This window comes from Ahaetulla prasina, chromosome 2 (assembly GCF_028640845.1).
Source record: "Ahaetulla prasina isolate Xishuangbanna chromosome 2, ASM2864084v1, whole genome shotgun sequence".
Taxonomy (NCBI): domain Eukaryota; kingdom Metazoa; phylum Chordata; class Lepidosauria; order Squamata; family Colubridae; genus Ahaetulla; species Ahaetulla prasina.
This window is the reverse complement of record NC_080540.1, coordinates 66,103,647-66,120,867: the sequence shown is the minus strand read 5'-3', so window position 1 is coordinate 66,120,867 and position 17,221 is coordinate 66,103,647. Positions and strand designations below refer to the sequence as shown.

General features: G+C 37.6%; 1 protein-coding gene and 1 long non-coding RNA gene across 4 annotated transcripts in view; one reads left to right on the top strand and one right to left on the bottom strand.

Moving 5' to 3' along the window:
- Positions 1-4,185: 4,185 nt before the first annotated feature.
- SUSD3 (sushi domain containing 3) overlaps positions 4,186-17,221 on the bottom strand; it is a 61,456-nt gene continuing 48,420 nt past the window's right edge. Inside the window, exon 5 of the mRNA XM_058165577.1 lies at positions 4,186-5,670. Coding sequence (XP_058021560.1) covers positions 5,454-5,670 — 217 coding nt within the window. The 3' untranslated portion in view covers positions 4,186-5,453. The remainder of the gene's footprint in view (positions 5,671-17,221) is intronic.
- Positions 9,088-17,221, top strand: part of LOC131189490 (uncharacterized) — a 28,930-nt gene continuing 20,796 nt past the window's right edge. For all 3 annotated transcript variants that reach the window (XR_009153057.1, XR_009153055.1, XR_009153056.1), the window contains exons 1-3: positions 9,088-9,257; positions 9,298-10,524; positions 11,237-11,371. This is a non-coding gene — a long non-coding RNA (uncharacterized LOC131189490). The remainder of the gene's footprint in view (positions 9,258-9,297; positions 10,525-11,236; positions 11,372-17,221) is intronic.

The window sequence follows — 17,221 nt, the reverse complement described above, 5'->3', positions numbered from 1 at the left end:
GAAAAACTTCAAGAGACTCAAGAAGGCGTGGTGACCCAAGAGCCTTTATTGCTGCCAGTATTAGAGGAACCACAAGAGCAAAGGGTGACAAGAGGAGCCCTTAAGCGTAAAGAAGAGCAACAGTCTCAAAGTAAAAGTCAGGATCCCATTATGGAAGCTGTGGGAGGAGCTAGACGGAAGATACCGGAGGAGGAGCTTCCGTTGTCTGCTTCAAAGCTTCAGGAGGCCAGTAATGGCAAATAGAATCTTGTCATGGAATGTTAATGGCTTGAATTCAGCTCAGAAAAGAAGGAAAATATTTCACTACTTGAAACAATTTAAAAATGATGTGATTTGTTTGCAAGAGACACATATAAAATTATCAGACCAAAAATATTTAATTAATTCAAAATTGGGTAACCATTTTGTTGCATCAGCTTTGGAAAAGAAGCATGGAATTGTTGTATATATCAGGAAGGATATACCAGCTAAGCTAATTGAGGCAGATATTCAAGGAAGATTTATTGCTATTGAACTGGTGATAGATGCAAAAAGACTTTGTTGATAGGTATTTATGCACCTAATCAGCAACAAGAAAAGTTTTACAAAATGTTACATGAGAGGTTGACCTCTGGGATTATAGTTCGTTTATTTTATTAGGAGACTGGAATGGAGTAATTGATACAAGAAGGATAAGAGAACTTCCTCCAAGAAGATACCTATACATGCAAAATTACCAAAATCTTTTTGAAATGATGGAAGACTTTGAGTTTAGAGATATATGGAGGTTACGGAATCCAGATGAGAGAGATTTTACTTTTTTCTGATAGGCATCAATCTTTTCACGCATTGATTTTATTTTAATTTCTAATGACTTGCTTTCTAGGGTGAAGAAAGCGAAGATATTTTCGAGGTGTTTAACTGACCATAGCCCAGTATGGATGGAATTATTACAAGGGAAAAAAGGTGGTAGAACATGGAGGTTGAATGAAAATCTGTTTAGATATGAGGATAATGTAACTTATTGTAAGAAACAGTTAAAAGAATTTTTTGATTTTAATATGTACAAAGGGACACCTATAGGAACTGTGTGGGAAGCGAGCAAAGCGTTTATTAGTGGATATTGATTTATTAGGACAACAGGCAAAGGAATAATAAACAAAAGCAGCGTAGATATTTGGAAGAAGAAATTCAAAGGAAGCAACAGTTATTAATTCAAAACCCACAAGATCATAAACTTAAAGAGGCTATAAAAATATTACAGAGTCAATTTAATATGTTAATGGCAGACCAGGTGGCAACGAATATACAATATGCTAAACATAATACCTTTTGTAATGCAAATAAACCTGGGAGATGGTTGGCATATAATTTAAGGAAGAAACAGAAAGCACGTGTCATACAAAAATAGAATATAAAGGTAAAGAGACATATCAACAGGATAAAATTAAAAGGCATTCTCAGAATTTTATACTGCACTATATGCAAAAGACAAAATATTGATAGGGACATTTATGATTATTTGAAAGATTATAAGGTGAATATTCTAACATTAGAACAGAGGAGGAGCTGAACCGGCCGATAGCTACTGGAGAAATAGTGGAGGCAATTAAACAATTAAAATGGGAAAACCCTGGTACAGATGGTCTTACAGCAACTTATTATAAAAAAACACAGGATGAAATATTAGGCCCACTTAAAGAATTAATTAATCAGATACAATTAGGAGGGGGAATACCCCCGTCATGGAAAACATCTTTTATTTCACTGATACGAAAGAGGAGCAAGACTGCTCTAAACCTGGTAACTATAGGCCGATTTCACTTTTAAATAATGATTATAAGATTTTTGTAAAAATAATAGCAAATAGATTAATGTTAGTTTTACAACAAAGAATTCATACTGATCAATCTGGTTTTATAAAAGGGAGGCAGATGAGGAATAATGTTAGACAGATTATTAATATATTGGAATATTTGGAAAAGAAGAATACTTCAGCGGCACTTATTTTTTTGGATGCAGAGAAAGCCTTTGATCGATTGCATTGGGATTTTTTATTTAAATTAATAGAGAAAATGCAATTTGGAGACTGTTTTATTAGAATAATTAAAGCGATTTATGGAGAGCAAACAGCACAGATTATAGTAAATGGTAGTTTGACAGAAGTTATTAAGATTGCGAAAGGAACAAGACAGGGATGTCCCTTATCACCATTATTGTTTGTTTTGACTCTGGAACCATTATTAGATAAAATACGAGAATTAATGAAAATAGAGGAATTAAGATTAGACAATATGAGTACAAAGTTAGAGCTTTTGCAGATGATGTAGTGGTTACGTTAATGAATCCTATAAATTCAAGTAGATTTTTGTTGGAAGTAATTGATAAATATGGAAAGGTATCAGGATTTAAAATAAATCAGAAAAAAACAAAAGTGATAATTAAAAATATGTCTATACAACAGAAACAAAAACTAGAGGAAATGACAGGATTTGAGGTAGTAAAAAAGGTTAAATATTTAGGGTCTATATTAGCTCATCGAACAAGAAACTTTATAAGAATAATTATGACTTGCTATGGCAAAAAGTTCAGAATGATATGAATGGCTGGAAGAAATTGCAGTTATCCCTATTGGGAAGGATTGCGGCTATTAAAATGAATGTGTTACCTAGATTTTTGTTTCTGTTCCAGATGATACCTATAATTAAAAAGGATAAAAATTTGGAAGATTGGCAGAGTGGGATTAATAAATTTATATGGCAGGGTAAAAAGGCGAGGGTTAAAATGAAAATAATACAGGATTCACGGGAAAGAGGTGGTTTAAGAATGCCTAATTTTAAACTATATTATGAAGCAGTAACCCTCTCAGTAATAAGTGACTGGTTTAACTTAACAGAGGAAAGAATTTTGAATATAGAAGGTTATGACTTGTTATATGGATGGCATGCGTACTTATTTTATGGAAAAAAAGTGGATAGGGCTTTTAAGAATCATGTGTTGAGAAGTGCTCTTTTGGTCTGGAATAAATATTCCTATAAATTAGATTATAAGATTCCTATATGGGCGAGCCCTAGACATGCAATAGAGAATATAAATATAGAACAGAAACAGGAAATGATTACATATAAAGAACTTTTGTATGCTGAAGGAGGTAGATTGCAATTAAAATCATTACAGGTATTAAATGAAGAAGGAGGAATTATACTTGGTTTCAATATGGGCAAATAAGTGCTAGATGGAAAGAAGATCAAAAATTGGTATAATGCAAAGGAGGAAAATTTAATAAAGCAAATTAGAAATCAGACCCAGGAGCATATAAAGAGATTGTATAATGTGTTGCTTGAAATAGATTCGGAAAAGGATTTGGTAAAGGATTGTATGATAAAATGGGCACAGAATATTCAGGAACCAATAATGTTGGAAACATGGGAGAAAATTTGGGTTAGAAATGTTAAGTTTACACAAGCACAGAATTTAAGGAAAATTTTTATAAGATGTTTTATAGATGGCATTTAGATCCCAAAAATTATCATGTATGTATCCTAATATCCAAGCGAAATGTTGAGGTGTGATTGTGATGATGCTACATATTTTCATATTTGGTGGACTTGCAAGAAAATTAAGGTCTTTTGGATAAGAATTTGGTGGATTATTCAAAATGTACTGAAGAAGAAGATAAAGTTCCTGCCACAATTTTTCCTTTTGGGAATTATAATGGATTGTACAGGGATTGAGACTAAACTGATTTTGAACTTAATAACAGCAGCAAGACTGTTGATTGGACAATACTGGAAGAAAGAAGAGATACCTACAATAGAAGAATGGATATTGAAAGTTATTAACTTGGCTGAGATGGCTAAAATCTCAGCGTTTTAAAAGACAATACGCAGGAAAGATATTTAATTGAATGGAAAAATGGATTGATTATCTACAAAACAGATATCAGATTAAGAAATATCAGATTGCCTTTGAATAATTAGAAAGTTATTTTATGTAATGGGAGGGGTTGGGAGGCGAAAAGCTTTGGATGTGGTTATTTGGATTGGACTTTACCTTGTGATTGACCCGGGAAGCCGGGGTGGGGAGGGAGGATGTTTTGTTTTTTTTTTTTTTTTTGGGAGGGAGGGGGAAAAAAGGGGGAAAATGTTTTTGTTTTTTTTAAAACTTTTTCAATAAAAAAAAAAAAAAAAAAAAAAAAAAAAATAAGCCATTCTCTCTTTTTCACATAACCTTGATTTTTATCCCTTTTAGGCACCCTATGATTTTTTTTTATTAAAGCCACCAGTGGGTAATTTCAGTTTCAATTGATTGATATGGCAGATTTTTTTTCACTTATTTGCTTTGAAATTAGGTTGCTGCACTTGAACTTGGTTTTTCGTTTTCAAAAGAGTTTTGCTTTATTTTTACATTAGCTGCTGTGACATTCAGTAAATGGAAAAGTGGTATTTAAGTTCCCCTAACAATAGCAATAGCAATAGCACTTAGACTTATATACCACTTCACAGTGCTTTACAGCTCTCCCTAAGTGATTTACAGAGTCTGCATATTGCCCCCAACAATCTGGGTCCTTATTTTACCGACCTCAGAAGCATGGAAGGCTGAGTCAACCTTCAGCCAGTCAGGATCGAACTGCTGGCAGTTGGCAGAATTAGCCTGCAGTACTGCATTCTAACCATTGCACCACCACAGTTCAAATAGTCACGACACATGATAAAGGACCTGAAATGGAAGATTATAATGCAATCTGGACACCGAAGCAACATGTTTGCTTGACCAATTTCTCATTAAAATATATATTTATTTTGATTTCTTCTTGTGCAAAAATACATTTTTCTTTTTTGATATACTGGTATATATAAAAAGAGAAGATAAATTAAGTTTGCAGTTAGAATTCATCCTCACTATCATCAGGATGGTCACATGCAGAAAAGGTACAAACTGTTAAGAGCCAACATTGAAGCACATATTAAAACAATATACAATTCCTTTCTTGATGTCATCCCTTTTTAATTTTTTTAAGCAAAGTGTAGAAATGGTAGCTTGATATTAAATCATAGGTGTGCACAAACATCAAAAATAATTCCAAAGTGCCTTGGAACAGAGTACAACCTCTCTCCCATTTAATAAAGCACCAGCACCTTTTACTGAAGCTCACATGGAGTAAAGTTGTGCTTCATTAATGAAAGGAGGTACTGTGCTTGTGCAAATCCAAGTAATTTCTTCCTAATTGTTTTTTAAGAATGCGCTGCCCTAGTAAATATAAAAAATGCATTTTATTTTGCTTTTTTGTGAATCTGAATTTTGTTTTCCATATTTTGGGCAATTTGCTAAATTATACCTGTAGTCAGACATTTACCGCAACAGATACATAAGGGAAAGACGTTTATTTTAATCTTGTTTTTAAGGCACATTCAGTAAGCATGTGTATTCACAATTTTCTTTGGTCCGGGACAACTTTTAACAGTTGAGGCTGTTTATCCAGGTAAGTGAGTATGCAGTTTTCCAAGGATATCCTTATCCTGCCCATAGACGTCTACCGCATATACTGTATGGATGCTCTGTACACCACCATTATGTCCAGGGACCAAATGTTTACCAAGTGCAATACTGGTTTTAGTTGATTTATTTTGTAGGTCGCATTCTCCAGAACAGCGTATTTGTGCCATGTCTCTAATCCAGTCTTCTTTGAAGCTGGAAAACAAAGAAGAGGCATTCTTTTTATTTATTTAAAAGGGAAAAAAACACCAATAGCTTTGGTTTAATTTAGCTACAGTATTGCAATTTTGCCTGGCATCTGAAATTAAAAGCACAAGTAAGAATGCAAAATGCATAGTTAATACTTTCGTAATATGAATAGTTACAAAACTATTCAACAATAGTTACATTAATTAAAAACCAGTCTAAACACCAGATGTGTACTGTTTGATTAAAAAAAACAATAAAAGAATATAGTGAATTACAATCAATTGCAGTTATGTGCATGTAGAAATGCTTAAAATCATAAACTTTATTCCCTGAAATGGCATAAAGCCAAGACGTGTGACAAAAAGCTTGTTTAACTTTATTACTGAATGAATAGAATAGAATTCTTTATTGGCCAAGTGTGATTGGACACACAAGGAATTTGTCTTCAGTGCATAAGCTCTTAGTGTAAATAAAAGATATAAATGATAAATCATGATCACAGTCATCATAAATACATTCATCATGAATCATAAGATACAACACTTAGCTGAAAATGCATTTATTTATTCAAGCGGGACTGGCTTAAATTTTTAAATATTACTTTTAATTGGGGTTGTAATTTTATGAATTTTAAGGGTTTTTAAATTTAATTATTTTAAATTTCGGCCGACTATAGAATATAGTCTTTTAATTAGACTATAGTTTTTTAATTCTTTGTTTTAATTGTATATTGTTATTGTTTTTTATAATTGGCTGTACACCGCCCTGAGTCCTTCGGGAGAAGGGCGGTATAAAAATATAATAAATAAATAAATAAATAAATAAATAAATAAATAAATAAATAAATAAATAGTCTTAGGATACTAAATAAGCAATCAAAATCATACTAGGAAAATGAATGACACAATATAAATTGTAAAGATACAAGCAACAAGATTATAGTCATAAGTAGAAAGAAAACAGGTAATAGGAAGGATGAGAATAATAATAGTAATAGAGTCTTAGTAGTTTGACAGTGTTGTGGGAATTAGTTGTTTAGCAGAGTGATGGCATACGGGGAAAAACTGTCCTCGTGTCTAGTTGTTCTGGTGTGCAATGCTCTATAATGTCATTTTGAGGGTAGAAGTTGAAACAATTTATGTCCAGGATGTGAGGGGTCTGTAGGTATTTTCACAGTCCTCTTTTTGACTCATGCAGTATACAGGTCCTTAATGGAAGGCAGGTTGGTAGCAATTGTTTTTTCTGCAGTTCTAATTATCCTCTGAAGTCTGTGTCTGTCTTGTTGGGTTGCAGAACCAAACCAGACAGTTATAGAGGTGCAGATGACAGACTCAATAATTCCTCTGTAGAACTTGATCAGCAGCTCCTTGGGCAGTTTGAACTTTCTGAGTTGGCGCAGAAAGAACATGCTTTGTTGTGTTTTTTTTGATGACGTTTTTGATGTTAGCTGTCCATTTTAGATCTTGCGATATGATAGAACCTAGAAATTTGAAGGTTTCTACTGTTGATACTGTGTTATCTAGTATTGTAAGAGGTGGAAGTATGGAAGGATTTCTCCTAAAGTCTACCACTATTTCTATGGTTTTGAGTGTGTTTAGTGCAAAATTGTTCTGTACTTTAGTACTTCAGTACTTTAACAGAGGGATCTTTTGAGATGCAGTCATTGGTGTATAGAGGGAAGAGAAGTGGAAAGTGCACACAGCCCTGGTGGAGCTCCTGTGCTAACTGTAAAGGCATCTGATGTGATTTTGCCTAGTTTCACCTGCTGCTTCCTGTCTGTTAGGAAGCTTATGATCCACTTACAAGTGTGGTCAGGTACAGCTAGCTGATTTGGTTTAAGAATTAGAAGAATATCTAGAATGATGGTATTGAATGCTGAGCTGAAGTCTACAAAGGGGACCCTTGCATAGGTCTTTGGAAATTCAAGATGTTGTAGGATGTAGGATGCAGAGCCATATTAACAGCATCATCTGCTAATCTATTTGCTTGATAGACAAATTGCAAAGGGTTTAACAGCAGATCAGTGATAGTTTTCAGGTGGGCTAACACTAGCCTTTCAAAGGTTTTCATAACTAAAGATGTTAGAGCAACTCTGTCTGAAGTCATTCAGTTCCTTGATGGTTTCTTCAGCACTGGGATGATAGTAAAGGTTCTTCAATGCCTATCTTGCAAGTATGACATCTCAGAGAGCTATGGCCTATGATCACCATTTGTGATCTTCCCTGCTAGCTTCTCACAAGCAAAGTCAATGGGGAAGCCAGCAGGAAAGGTCAGAAGTTGCTCTGATAAGTCATTCCCACCTGTGCAACCTCCACTGGCTCAGTGTCTCCCCAATTCACATGCAGACTGCCCTGGGCCTTTCAAGTTCTTCCCCAATTTTTCTAGATTCATGCATGGCCTGTGCTGGGCCTGCCAAGCTCTCCCCCTGATTCGCACCCAGCCTGTGCTGGACATCCAAAGCCTAGTCTGGACTCATACACAGCTTGCAGTGTGGCCTTCCCACAGACTCCCACATACCTCTGCAGCACCCTCATCCCTCCCATAGCACCTTGATGTTTCCATGTGGGAGTTCTGCCACTTTCCCATTCAATGACTCAAGAATCAAAAACTAGGAAGCCTATTCCCAACTACACTGTACACCAGCTTTGCAGTCTTCACACTGACCTTTTCTGGAAAGAAACTTTTGCATAATCCACATCTATACAGCCTTCTTTATGGCACTTTCTTCACTTGGATTCTTTGGAATTCTATTAATTTATTGTTTCTGACATTCAAACACCACTTTTGCAATGGCCTTAGGGAGAGTTGAAGCTATGCAAGAGCAATTACAGGAAATAATTCACCGAATACGATACTTTGTGCTTCTGACGTTGTATTAATGGATTAATGACATTGGATAGAGCATTGGATTTTCACAAAATAATAAAAGTCAGAAGTGAAACTGAAAGGGCAACAAGAGAGGAAATGAATGTACAATATAATTTGAAGGGAAAGGTGAGGTTGTCAGCTACGTCTGTGTTTGATTCCTAGCTTCCGGAAGGCATTTATTTATTTATTTATTTATTATTTATTATTATTTATTTATTATTCGAATTTATATACCGCCCTATCTCCCAAAGGACTCAGGGCGGTTCACAGGCATATAAAACATCAATATCAATATACAAATTAAAATAATCCTTAAAAAACTTATTCTAGCGCCCGAATTATTAAAAATAGAAATATAAATATAAAATATAAATATTTAAAATCAATTTAAAACCCCTCTAAATTTAAAAATCTAAGCCAGTCCTGCACAGATGAATAAATGTGTCTTGAGCTCGCGACGGAAGGTTCGAAGGTCAGGAAGTTGACGGAGTCCTGGGGGGAGTTCGTTCCAGAGGGTGGGAGGCCCCACAGAAGGCCCTTCCTGGGCGTCGCCAAACGACACTGCCTAGCTGACGGCACCCTGAGGAGTCCCTCTCTGTGAGAGCGCACGGGTCGGTGAGAGGTATCTGGTCGCAGTAGGCGGTCCCGTAGATAACCCGGCCCTATGCCATGGAGCGCTTTAAAGGTGGTCACCAAAACCTTGAAGCGCACCCGGAAGGCCACAGGTAGCCACAGGTAGCCACAGGTAGCCACAGGTAGCCACAGGTAGCCAGTGCAGCCTGCGCAGGATGGGTGTTATGCGGGAGCCACGAGGGGCTCCCTCTATCACCCGCGCAGCCGCATTCTGAACTAACTGCAGCCTCCGGATGCCCTTCAAGGGAAGCCCCATGTAGAGAGCATTGCAGTAATCCAGGCGAGACGTCACAAGGGCGTGAGTGACCGTGCATAGGGCATCCCGGTCCAGAAAGGGGCGCAACATAGAAGATCATTTTCAATTTTAAGGTCTGGCAGAAGGCAATAGTAATTCAAATAGAAAGTTCCCTCAGTCACAAATTATTTAAAAAATGTTTGGTGTTTCTAGCCACCGAGCCTTCTATCTTTCTATAACTGTCAGTACAGAGTTGTTTTTCCAACTTGGCAACTTTCAGATGTGTGGACTTCAACTCCCAGAACACCTTAGCCAGCATTAGGTTGCCAAGTCTGAAAGATACTTCTCTAGAATATTCTTTGAAGTTTTATGTCAAAGAAACAGCAGGTAGAATACTTTTGCCAGGGTAAAACAAAAGAAATTATTGACATAATTACATGTTACGCTTAAAACACCGGTAGACATTAAATGTCATTAAAATCTGTACTTTAAAATCTCAATAGAACTCCATTTGTCTAAATCAAATTACTTTGACTCAACTTTGATTTTTATAAGAATAAACCATAATTGTGAATAGAGTGGACACTGGGAAATATCAATTATCTCTAGGAATGCTATTAAAACATCAATCACAATGTTTTTAATGGCAACAATTACTGACGTTTTCTCACATCCCACATTTATAGAATTCCAAAGAAATCTCCTGAACAAATCATTTCTATCAGAATACTTATCACTAATAATTTGATCAATTAAATGATCAAATTATTATTAGAACCCACTATGTTATAAGTGAATTTTTTTCTCTCATTTTTCTCTCACATTGCTGATTCTGGATCACCAGATACTCATGACAGACGTTAAAAGAGTATTAACGATTAGATTAAATATAGCTTATTTGTGTAAATAATTCAAGGTGGCAAACACGCCTAATGCTCCTTTCTTTTATGTTTCCACCACAACAATCCTGTGAGATGAGCTGTGTTGACAGAGACTGACTGGCCCAGTGGTGGGAGGCTGCCGGATTAACAACCGGTTCGGTGAGCGCGTGTTAAGGCGCTTGTGTGCAGCGCTGAAAATGGAGCATTTAGAAGCTCAGCTGCTTACCTTCCAAGTCAGCAATGGTAAGTAGAATAGTGGGGGGGGGGATCAGATATGCCACATGATTGAGATGAGCTACAAAGCAGGAAATAAAGGACAGGATAGAGCGGGGGCAGGTGGGCAGGGCCAACTGATAGTCAGTGCTACTGGTTCGCCTGAACTGGTCCGAACCAGCTGAATGCCATCTCTGGACTGGCCCAAAGTCACTCAGTTGGTTTTTATGCCTAGTGGGGCTAGAACTCACCTAGTTTCTAAGTGGTGGCTTAACCACTAGACCAAACTAGCTGTCTATGTTACCTGGAATAGAAGACTTGTGGAAACAACTCTAATGGGAATTTGATCATACAGCAGATTTCGGGGGTGGTACATTTTATGAATATTTCAACTCACTTTGACTTTATTTTCATAATTATTTTCCTTAAAGCTTCATTATTCTCTTGCTGATGGCAACTCAGTCACAGATTTTGTGAAACTGGAAGGAGTGACCCTGATGTTGGTAGGACTTTGACAGAAGTGGCAAAATAATCATAACGTGGATAATTTAATCTTAGTAGAAAAATTGATGCATGAATCAACAGTGCAGAGAAATATAGTTAAACCTAATTCTTAGATACAGAAATTTGAGAAAGCGGAGTCACCAACATTGCTCATTCAATTATATCACATTCATTGTTTGGAAGAATTCATTGAGATGCATTAGATCAGCAATTAATTAAATTTTCACTTTTTATCTAGCTTACAGCAGTCAAGGAATGACTACGGGTTCTATCAGCCCAGTTTTTGGAAGCATCTGTGAGGAATGTAAATTTGAAAGTACAAGTCCAATCATTTCAACAGAGGGATGACTTCTTTGTACTTTTAAATTCTGAGGTATTTTAGATTATAAGGAACGTATCAAAGGTATACATGATATGACAACAGAATGGGCATGTGCATAAATATGCGTTTTTATTCCTACAAATGCGTATGAATAACTGTATTTACATATAGAGTTCACTTGTAGAATCAGCAGTATATTTTGACAGTTTTATTGGTTTCTGTCGTTTTGGTCTTATTTTGCATTGCTCTTTTAGAAAAAAGAAAAAAGAAAAAAATAATAATACAGTAAGCACCAATGGCATTCAGAAAAATTCCCTTAATTTTCCTTTGTTATTATTGCTTTTTGCCAGAAGGGATAATAATGTTAATAGCACTAGCAATAAAAAGATGCCCGCACAGTTAAGACATTATAAGTGTGGTCATATATTTTCTGACAGATGTTAAAAATGGCTTTGCAAATAAATTTCCTCCAAAAGGGAGTGAAACAAAAAATTTTGTTCCAAAATATACATTTTAGTGGCAGTAATAGATTCTTTATGAGAAAATCATGCACAAGAGAACACGATGTTTGCAACAGCATAGTACTATGTAAAGAAAACAGAATTACATTGCTTTAAATATTGTTTGACTTCGTTGTCTTCACCATAAGGAAATTATTAGACTCAAACGAATAACTGCACAGCAACCTGAAAATCACTGATTTATCTATCCTTTAATTCAAAATAGTTTTATGCTACTCTGTATCCAAAAAAATCAAGGGGGTATATAGAGTTTAATTAAAACAAGTCCTAATCAGTGGTTGGATTCAAAAATTGTTACTACCAGTTCTGTGGGCGTGGCTTGGTGGGTGTGGCATGGCTTGGTGGGCGTGGCAGGGGAAGAATACTGTAAAATCTCCATTCCCACCCCACTCCAGGGGAAGGTTACTGCAAAATCCCCATTTCCTCCTGATTAACTGGGACTCGGGAGGCATAGAATAGATGGGGGCGGGGCCAATCAAAGGTGGTATTTACTGGTTCTCCAAACTACTCAAAATTTCCTCTACCGGTTCTCCAGAATTGGTCAGAACGTGCTGAATACCACCTCTGGTCCTAATAAAGTGGTCTCTATATTATATAATCCTTCTGCCTGTATATCTTTCTGCTCATTTTAGAAACAGGCATAGAGCTTTGCTATTTACTTTCAACTCTGTCATATTCTACATTGGTTGTACATGAACCGTCCTAGAAGGACTTCCTTTCTTCATTCTCCTGGTGTTTTGAAACCTACATTCCCCTCACTAACAAGTGGTATGATGCAAAACAGTGAAGTAATTATCTGGAGGCTTCAGTTCTCTCTATTGTTTTTTTCTCTAAGTTGTCCAGAGGCATATTGGAGTTGAGCAGCCTCCCTTAATAAAAATGCTGCTGCTGCTGCTGTTGCTGTTACTACTACTACAAGTAGTAGTAATAGTAACAACAATAACAAACATGAAAAAAGCACTGAAGGAATAGAAGTGCCATATATCAATTGAAGGCCTGGAGGAATGTTGTCCAAGGGGTCGTGGTGGGTCGGACACGACTTCACAACTAACAACCTATCTCAGGGGTCCCAACCCCCTCCCCCAGTCCATGACCCAGCACCAGGCCACGGCATGCCAGAAACTGGGCCGCAAAAACAAGTTAAGCCCTATCTGCGGGATGCAGGAAGAAATGCCCCCTCCAGTCCACAGAAAAATGTCTCCACTGAACTGGTCCTTGGTGCCCAAAAGGGGCCACTGGGGGGCCACTGTCCTATCGTTTTACTTGGATATGAAGTCATACAAACACAGGAAACTCCATTATATCAAACCATTCTGCTGCTCCAACTAATCAAGTACTGTTAATACTTTCTGGTCTTTCAAATGAATATTTACTCCCCTGAGCTCTCTATGGGCTCAAGACTATTCCTATCCACAGGAATAGATGCTGAAAGGAGTTTTAAATGGACAAATGACAGAAATTTGTCCTACAACCTGAAAAAGAAGTGTTAATTGAGGATTTAGAGGGTGAAAAAACACAAGTTGTTAGTTCGTAAAAGTAAGATTGAGGCTTAACAAATGCCACAGCACAGAAAACAAAAGGGAAAAGAAAGAATTGCTTTATATTAGAAAACAGAGGGTATACCTGAGTATATATTTTATTGTCTACTTTTCTCATTAATGTTTTTGATTAAAATCCCAACTACTTGACTATAATATTGGGGAATGATTAAGATTATTTTTAATGTGTCCTCCATTCCTATATATGAAAACCCCAAAGCCTACAGAGAGCTCATAAAGCAGGGTTGATCCCTCCAGTCTAGCTCCTGCAGCCATTAGATTATTTCCCAATTATGCCACTGAAATTGGGTGACAAAACCAACAATTTTGTGATTTTTGTACTTTTTAGTCTCACAAACATACAGAATAAACTTGTCATTTACATGTGAGATTATTTTCCAGCCCAATTTCCCAACAACCCATAAAAATGCAAAAAAGGGGCTAATGTTTTCAGGCCTGGTTATTGCCCACGTAGAATTCAGCGTCTGGAAAAAAATTCCTATATATTTAAAATGAAAAGTTTATCCTATCTTAGAATAGAATAGAATTTTTTCTTTATTGGCCAAGTGTGATTGGACACACAAGGAATTTATCTTGGTGCATACATTCTCAGTGTACATAAAAGAAAAGGTGCGTTCATCAAGAATTCTAAGGTACAACACTTAATGATAGTCATAGGGTACAAATAAGCAATCAGGAAAATATATATATATATATATATATATATATATATATATATATATATATATATATATATATATATATATATATATATATATATATATATGTAGGTCTTTGGTTGTTCGGGTTTTCTCCCGTGTAAAATTGGAAGTGTCTTGGTGACGTTTCGACGAAGTCTCATTCGTCATCTTCAGGCTTCAGCTTCGTGCTTCTGGGAGCAGTGTGTGATCGCAGCTGTTTCTTCCTTTTAACTGCTAGTGGGGGTTTGAACTGATTGGGTGGGAGTTTGGCTGTGCTCTGATTGTATGGGGGGTTTTTTGTGCTCTGATTGGCTGGGGGTGTGTCCTGTTTGGGTGGGGGCTTGGTTGTGCTCAGTTTAGATGTGTTCATAACCACCGTGGCGTTAACCCCGATGACGCTAACAAAATCAGACTCGAGATCTCCAACATCCTCTGCACCAGCAAGCCACCCAAAAGCAACTTACCCAAAGAGGAACAGACAGCACTACTTAACCTGAAAAAAGACACCAGCATAATAATCCTACCAGCAGACAAGGGCAACGCCACGGTGGTTATGAACACATCTGACTACCAAACCAAATTAACCAACCTACTCCAAGACCCTGCATACAAGCCCCTAAACACAGACCCCACCACCTACCTAGAAAAAACCACTAGATCCAAAATAAAAGCCTCCTCCATCACCGAAGAAATCCAACAAAGAATCATTCCCAGAGACAAATCATCCAGATACCCTAAGTTCTATGGTCTCCCACAAAGAAGGAACCCCACTTAGACCCATAGTCAGCTCCATAGGCTCACCTCTACAAAACCTAGCCAAATTTCTCGCCAAACAACTACAGCCCTATGCAGAATCCATCACCTCACATGTAAAAAACTCATTCCAGTTCATAGAGATCATAAAGAAACAAAACTTACAGCCCAGCGACCTACTCGTGAGCTTTGATGTCATATCCCTTTTCACCCAAGTGCCAATCAAAGAAGCCTTGACAGCTATCCAAAACAAATATAACCCCCAAGCACATCCTAGATCTGACCAACCACTGCCTATCCAACACATACTTCATCTATAATGGACAAAAATACAAACAAGTAGAAGGAGCACCCATGGGATCACCCCTCTCACCTGTCATTGCCAATCTCTACATGGAACACTTTGAAACCCAAGCTCTAGAAAAATCTGATCACAAACCCAAACTCTGGCTCAGATATGTAGACGACACCTTCATAATCTGGCCACACGGGAAAGAAAAACTTGACAACTTCCTCACACACCTCAATAGCCTACACCCCAAAATACAGTTCACCATGGAAACAGAAGTTAACAACCAACTTCCCTTCCTGGATGTCTTAGTCTACAGGAAACCCAATGGCTCCCTAGGACACACCATCTACCAGAAGAAAACACACACAAACCGCTATCTGCACGCACTCTCACACCACCACCCAGCACAGATCAACTCCGTAGCCAAGACACTCATCTCCAGAACAAAATGCTTAGCTGACGAACAACACCTAAAAACCGAACTAGACACTCTCACTAATGTACTAACATCCAATGGATTCCAAAGAAATAAGATTACCAAGCTAATCCAAAAAGAACCCCCCACTAAAATCCAAGACAGAGAACAAGAAAAGGACACAGCCCTCCTCCCATATATAAAAGGCACCACAGACAGAATCAGCAAGATCCTCCACAAACACAACATCAAGACAGCATTCTGCACAAACAGAAAAATATCCACCATCCTAAGAAACCCCAAAGACAAAATTGAGTTAGAAAATCAAGGAGTATATGAAATCCCATGCACCGCCTGCCCCTCCACATACATTGGACAAACCAACAGAAGAATAAGTGCACGCATTGAAGAACACAAGAACTCATTCAAAAGAGGAACCAACTTCTTCCTGGTCCAACACTTTAAAGTCACAGGACATGATATTGACTTTAAAAAGACCAGAACTATCGCCAAAACTGAACACTTTAACAACAGAATAATCAGAGAAGCCATTGAGATAAACGCCCACACAGCATGAACAAAGCGAGATGATACCTCCGCCTACCAGCCATTTGGAAACCTGCCCTTATTGACAAACGAGTCCCTAACATGAGGAATGACACCAGACCCACACTCACGAGGTCCACACAGGATGTCACCACAGCACATCCACCCAGAAAGCAGACCCAAACCCACACTGATCATGAAGCACAACCAAGGACCAGAAGCCAGACCGCAGCTGCAACATTAGCCATTTCAAACCCCTCCAATCCATACATGCAGCAGACTGACACCCACTATAAAGATGTAGCACGACCACAAAGCCAAACAACAGCTATGCAGCTCACCAGCTCAAATCCCTCTGCAACACAGACTAAACTGAGCACAACCAAGCCCCCACCCAAACAGGACACACCCCCAGCCAATCAGAGCACAAAAAAACCCCATCCAATCAGAGCACAGCCAAACTCCCACCCAATCAGTTCAAACCCCCACTAGCAGTTAAAAGGAAGAAACAGCTGCGATCACACATTGCTCCCAGAAGCACGAAGCTGAAGCCTGAAGATGACGAATGAGACTTCGTCGAAACGTCGCCAAGACACTTCCAATTTTACACGGGAGAAAACCCGAACAACCAAAGACCTACATACAAACACCCGTGAAAACCTCAGAAAACATATATATATATATATGAATTTATATCCCGTCCTTCTCCGAAGACTCAGGGCGGCTTACACAGTGTTAAGCAATAGTCTTCATCCATTTGTATATTATATACAAAGTCAACTTTTATTGCCCCCAACAATGAGTCTGGGTCCTCATTTTACCTACCTTATAAAGGATGGAAGGCTGAGTCAACCTTGGGCCTGGTGGGACTTGAACTTGCAGTAATTGCAAGCAGCTGTGTTAATAACAGACAGACTTAGTCTGCTGAGCCATCAGAATATCAATATAAATCATAAGGATACAAGCAAAAAAGTTATAGTCATACAGTGGGAGGAGATGAGTGATGGGAACTATGAGAAATTAATAGTAGTGCAGATTTAGTCAATAGTTTGACAGTGTTGAGGGAATTATTTGTTTAGCAGAGTGATGGCGTTCGGGAAGAAATTGTTCTTGTGTCTATTTATTCTGGTGTTCA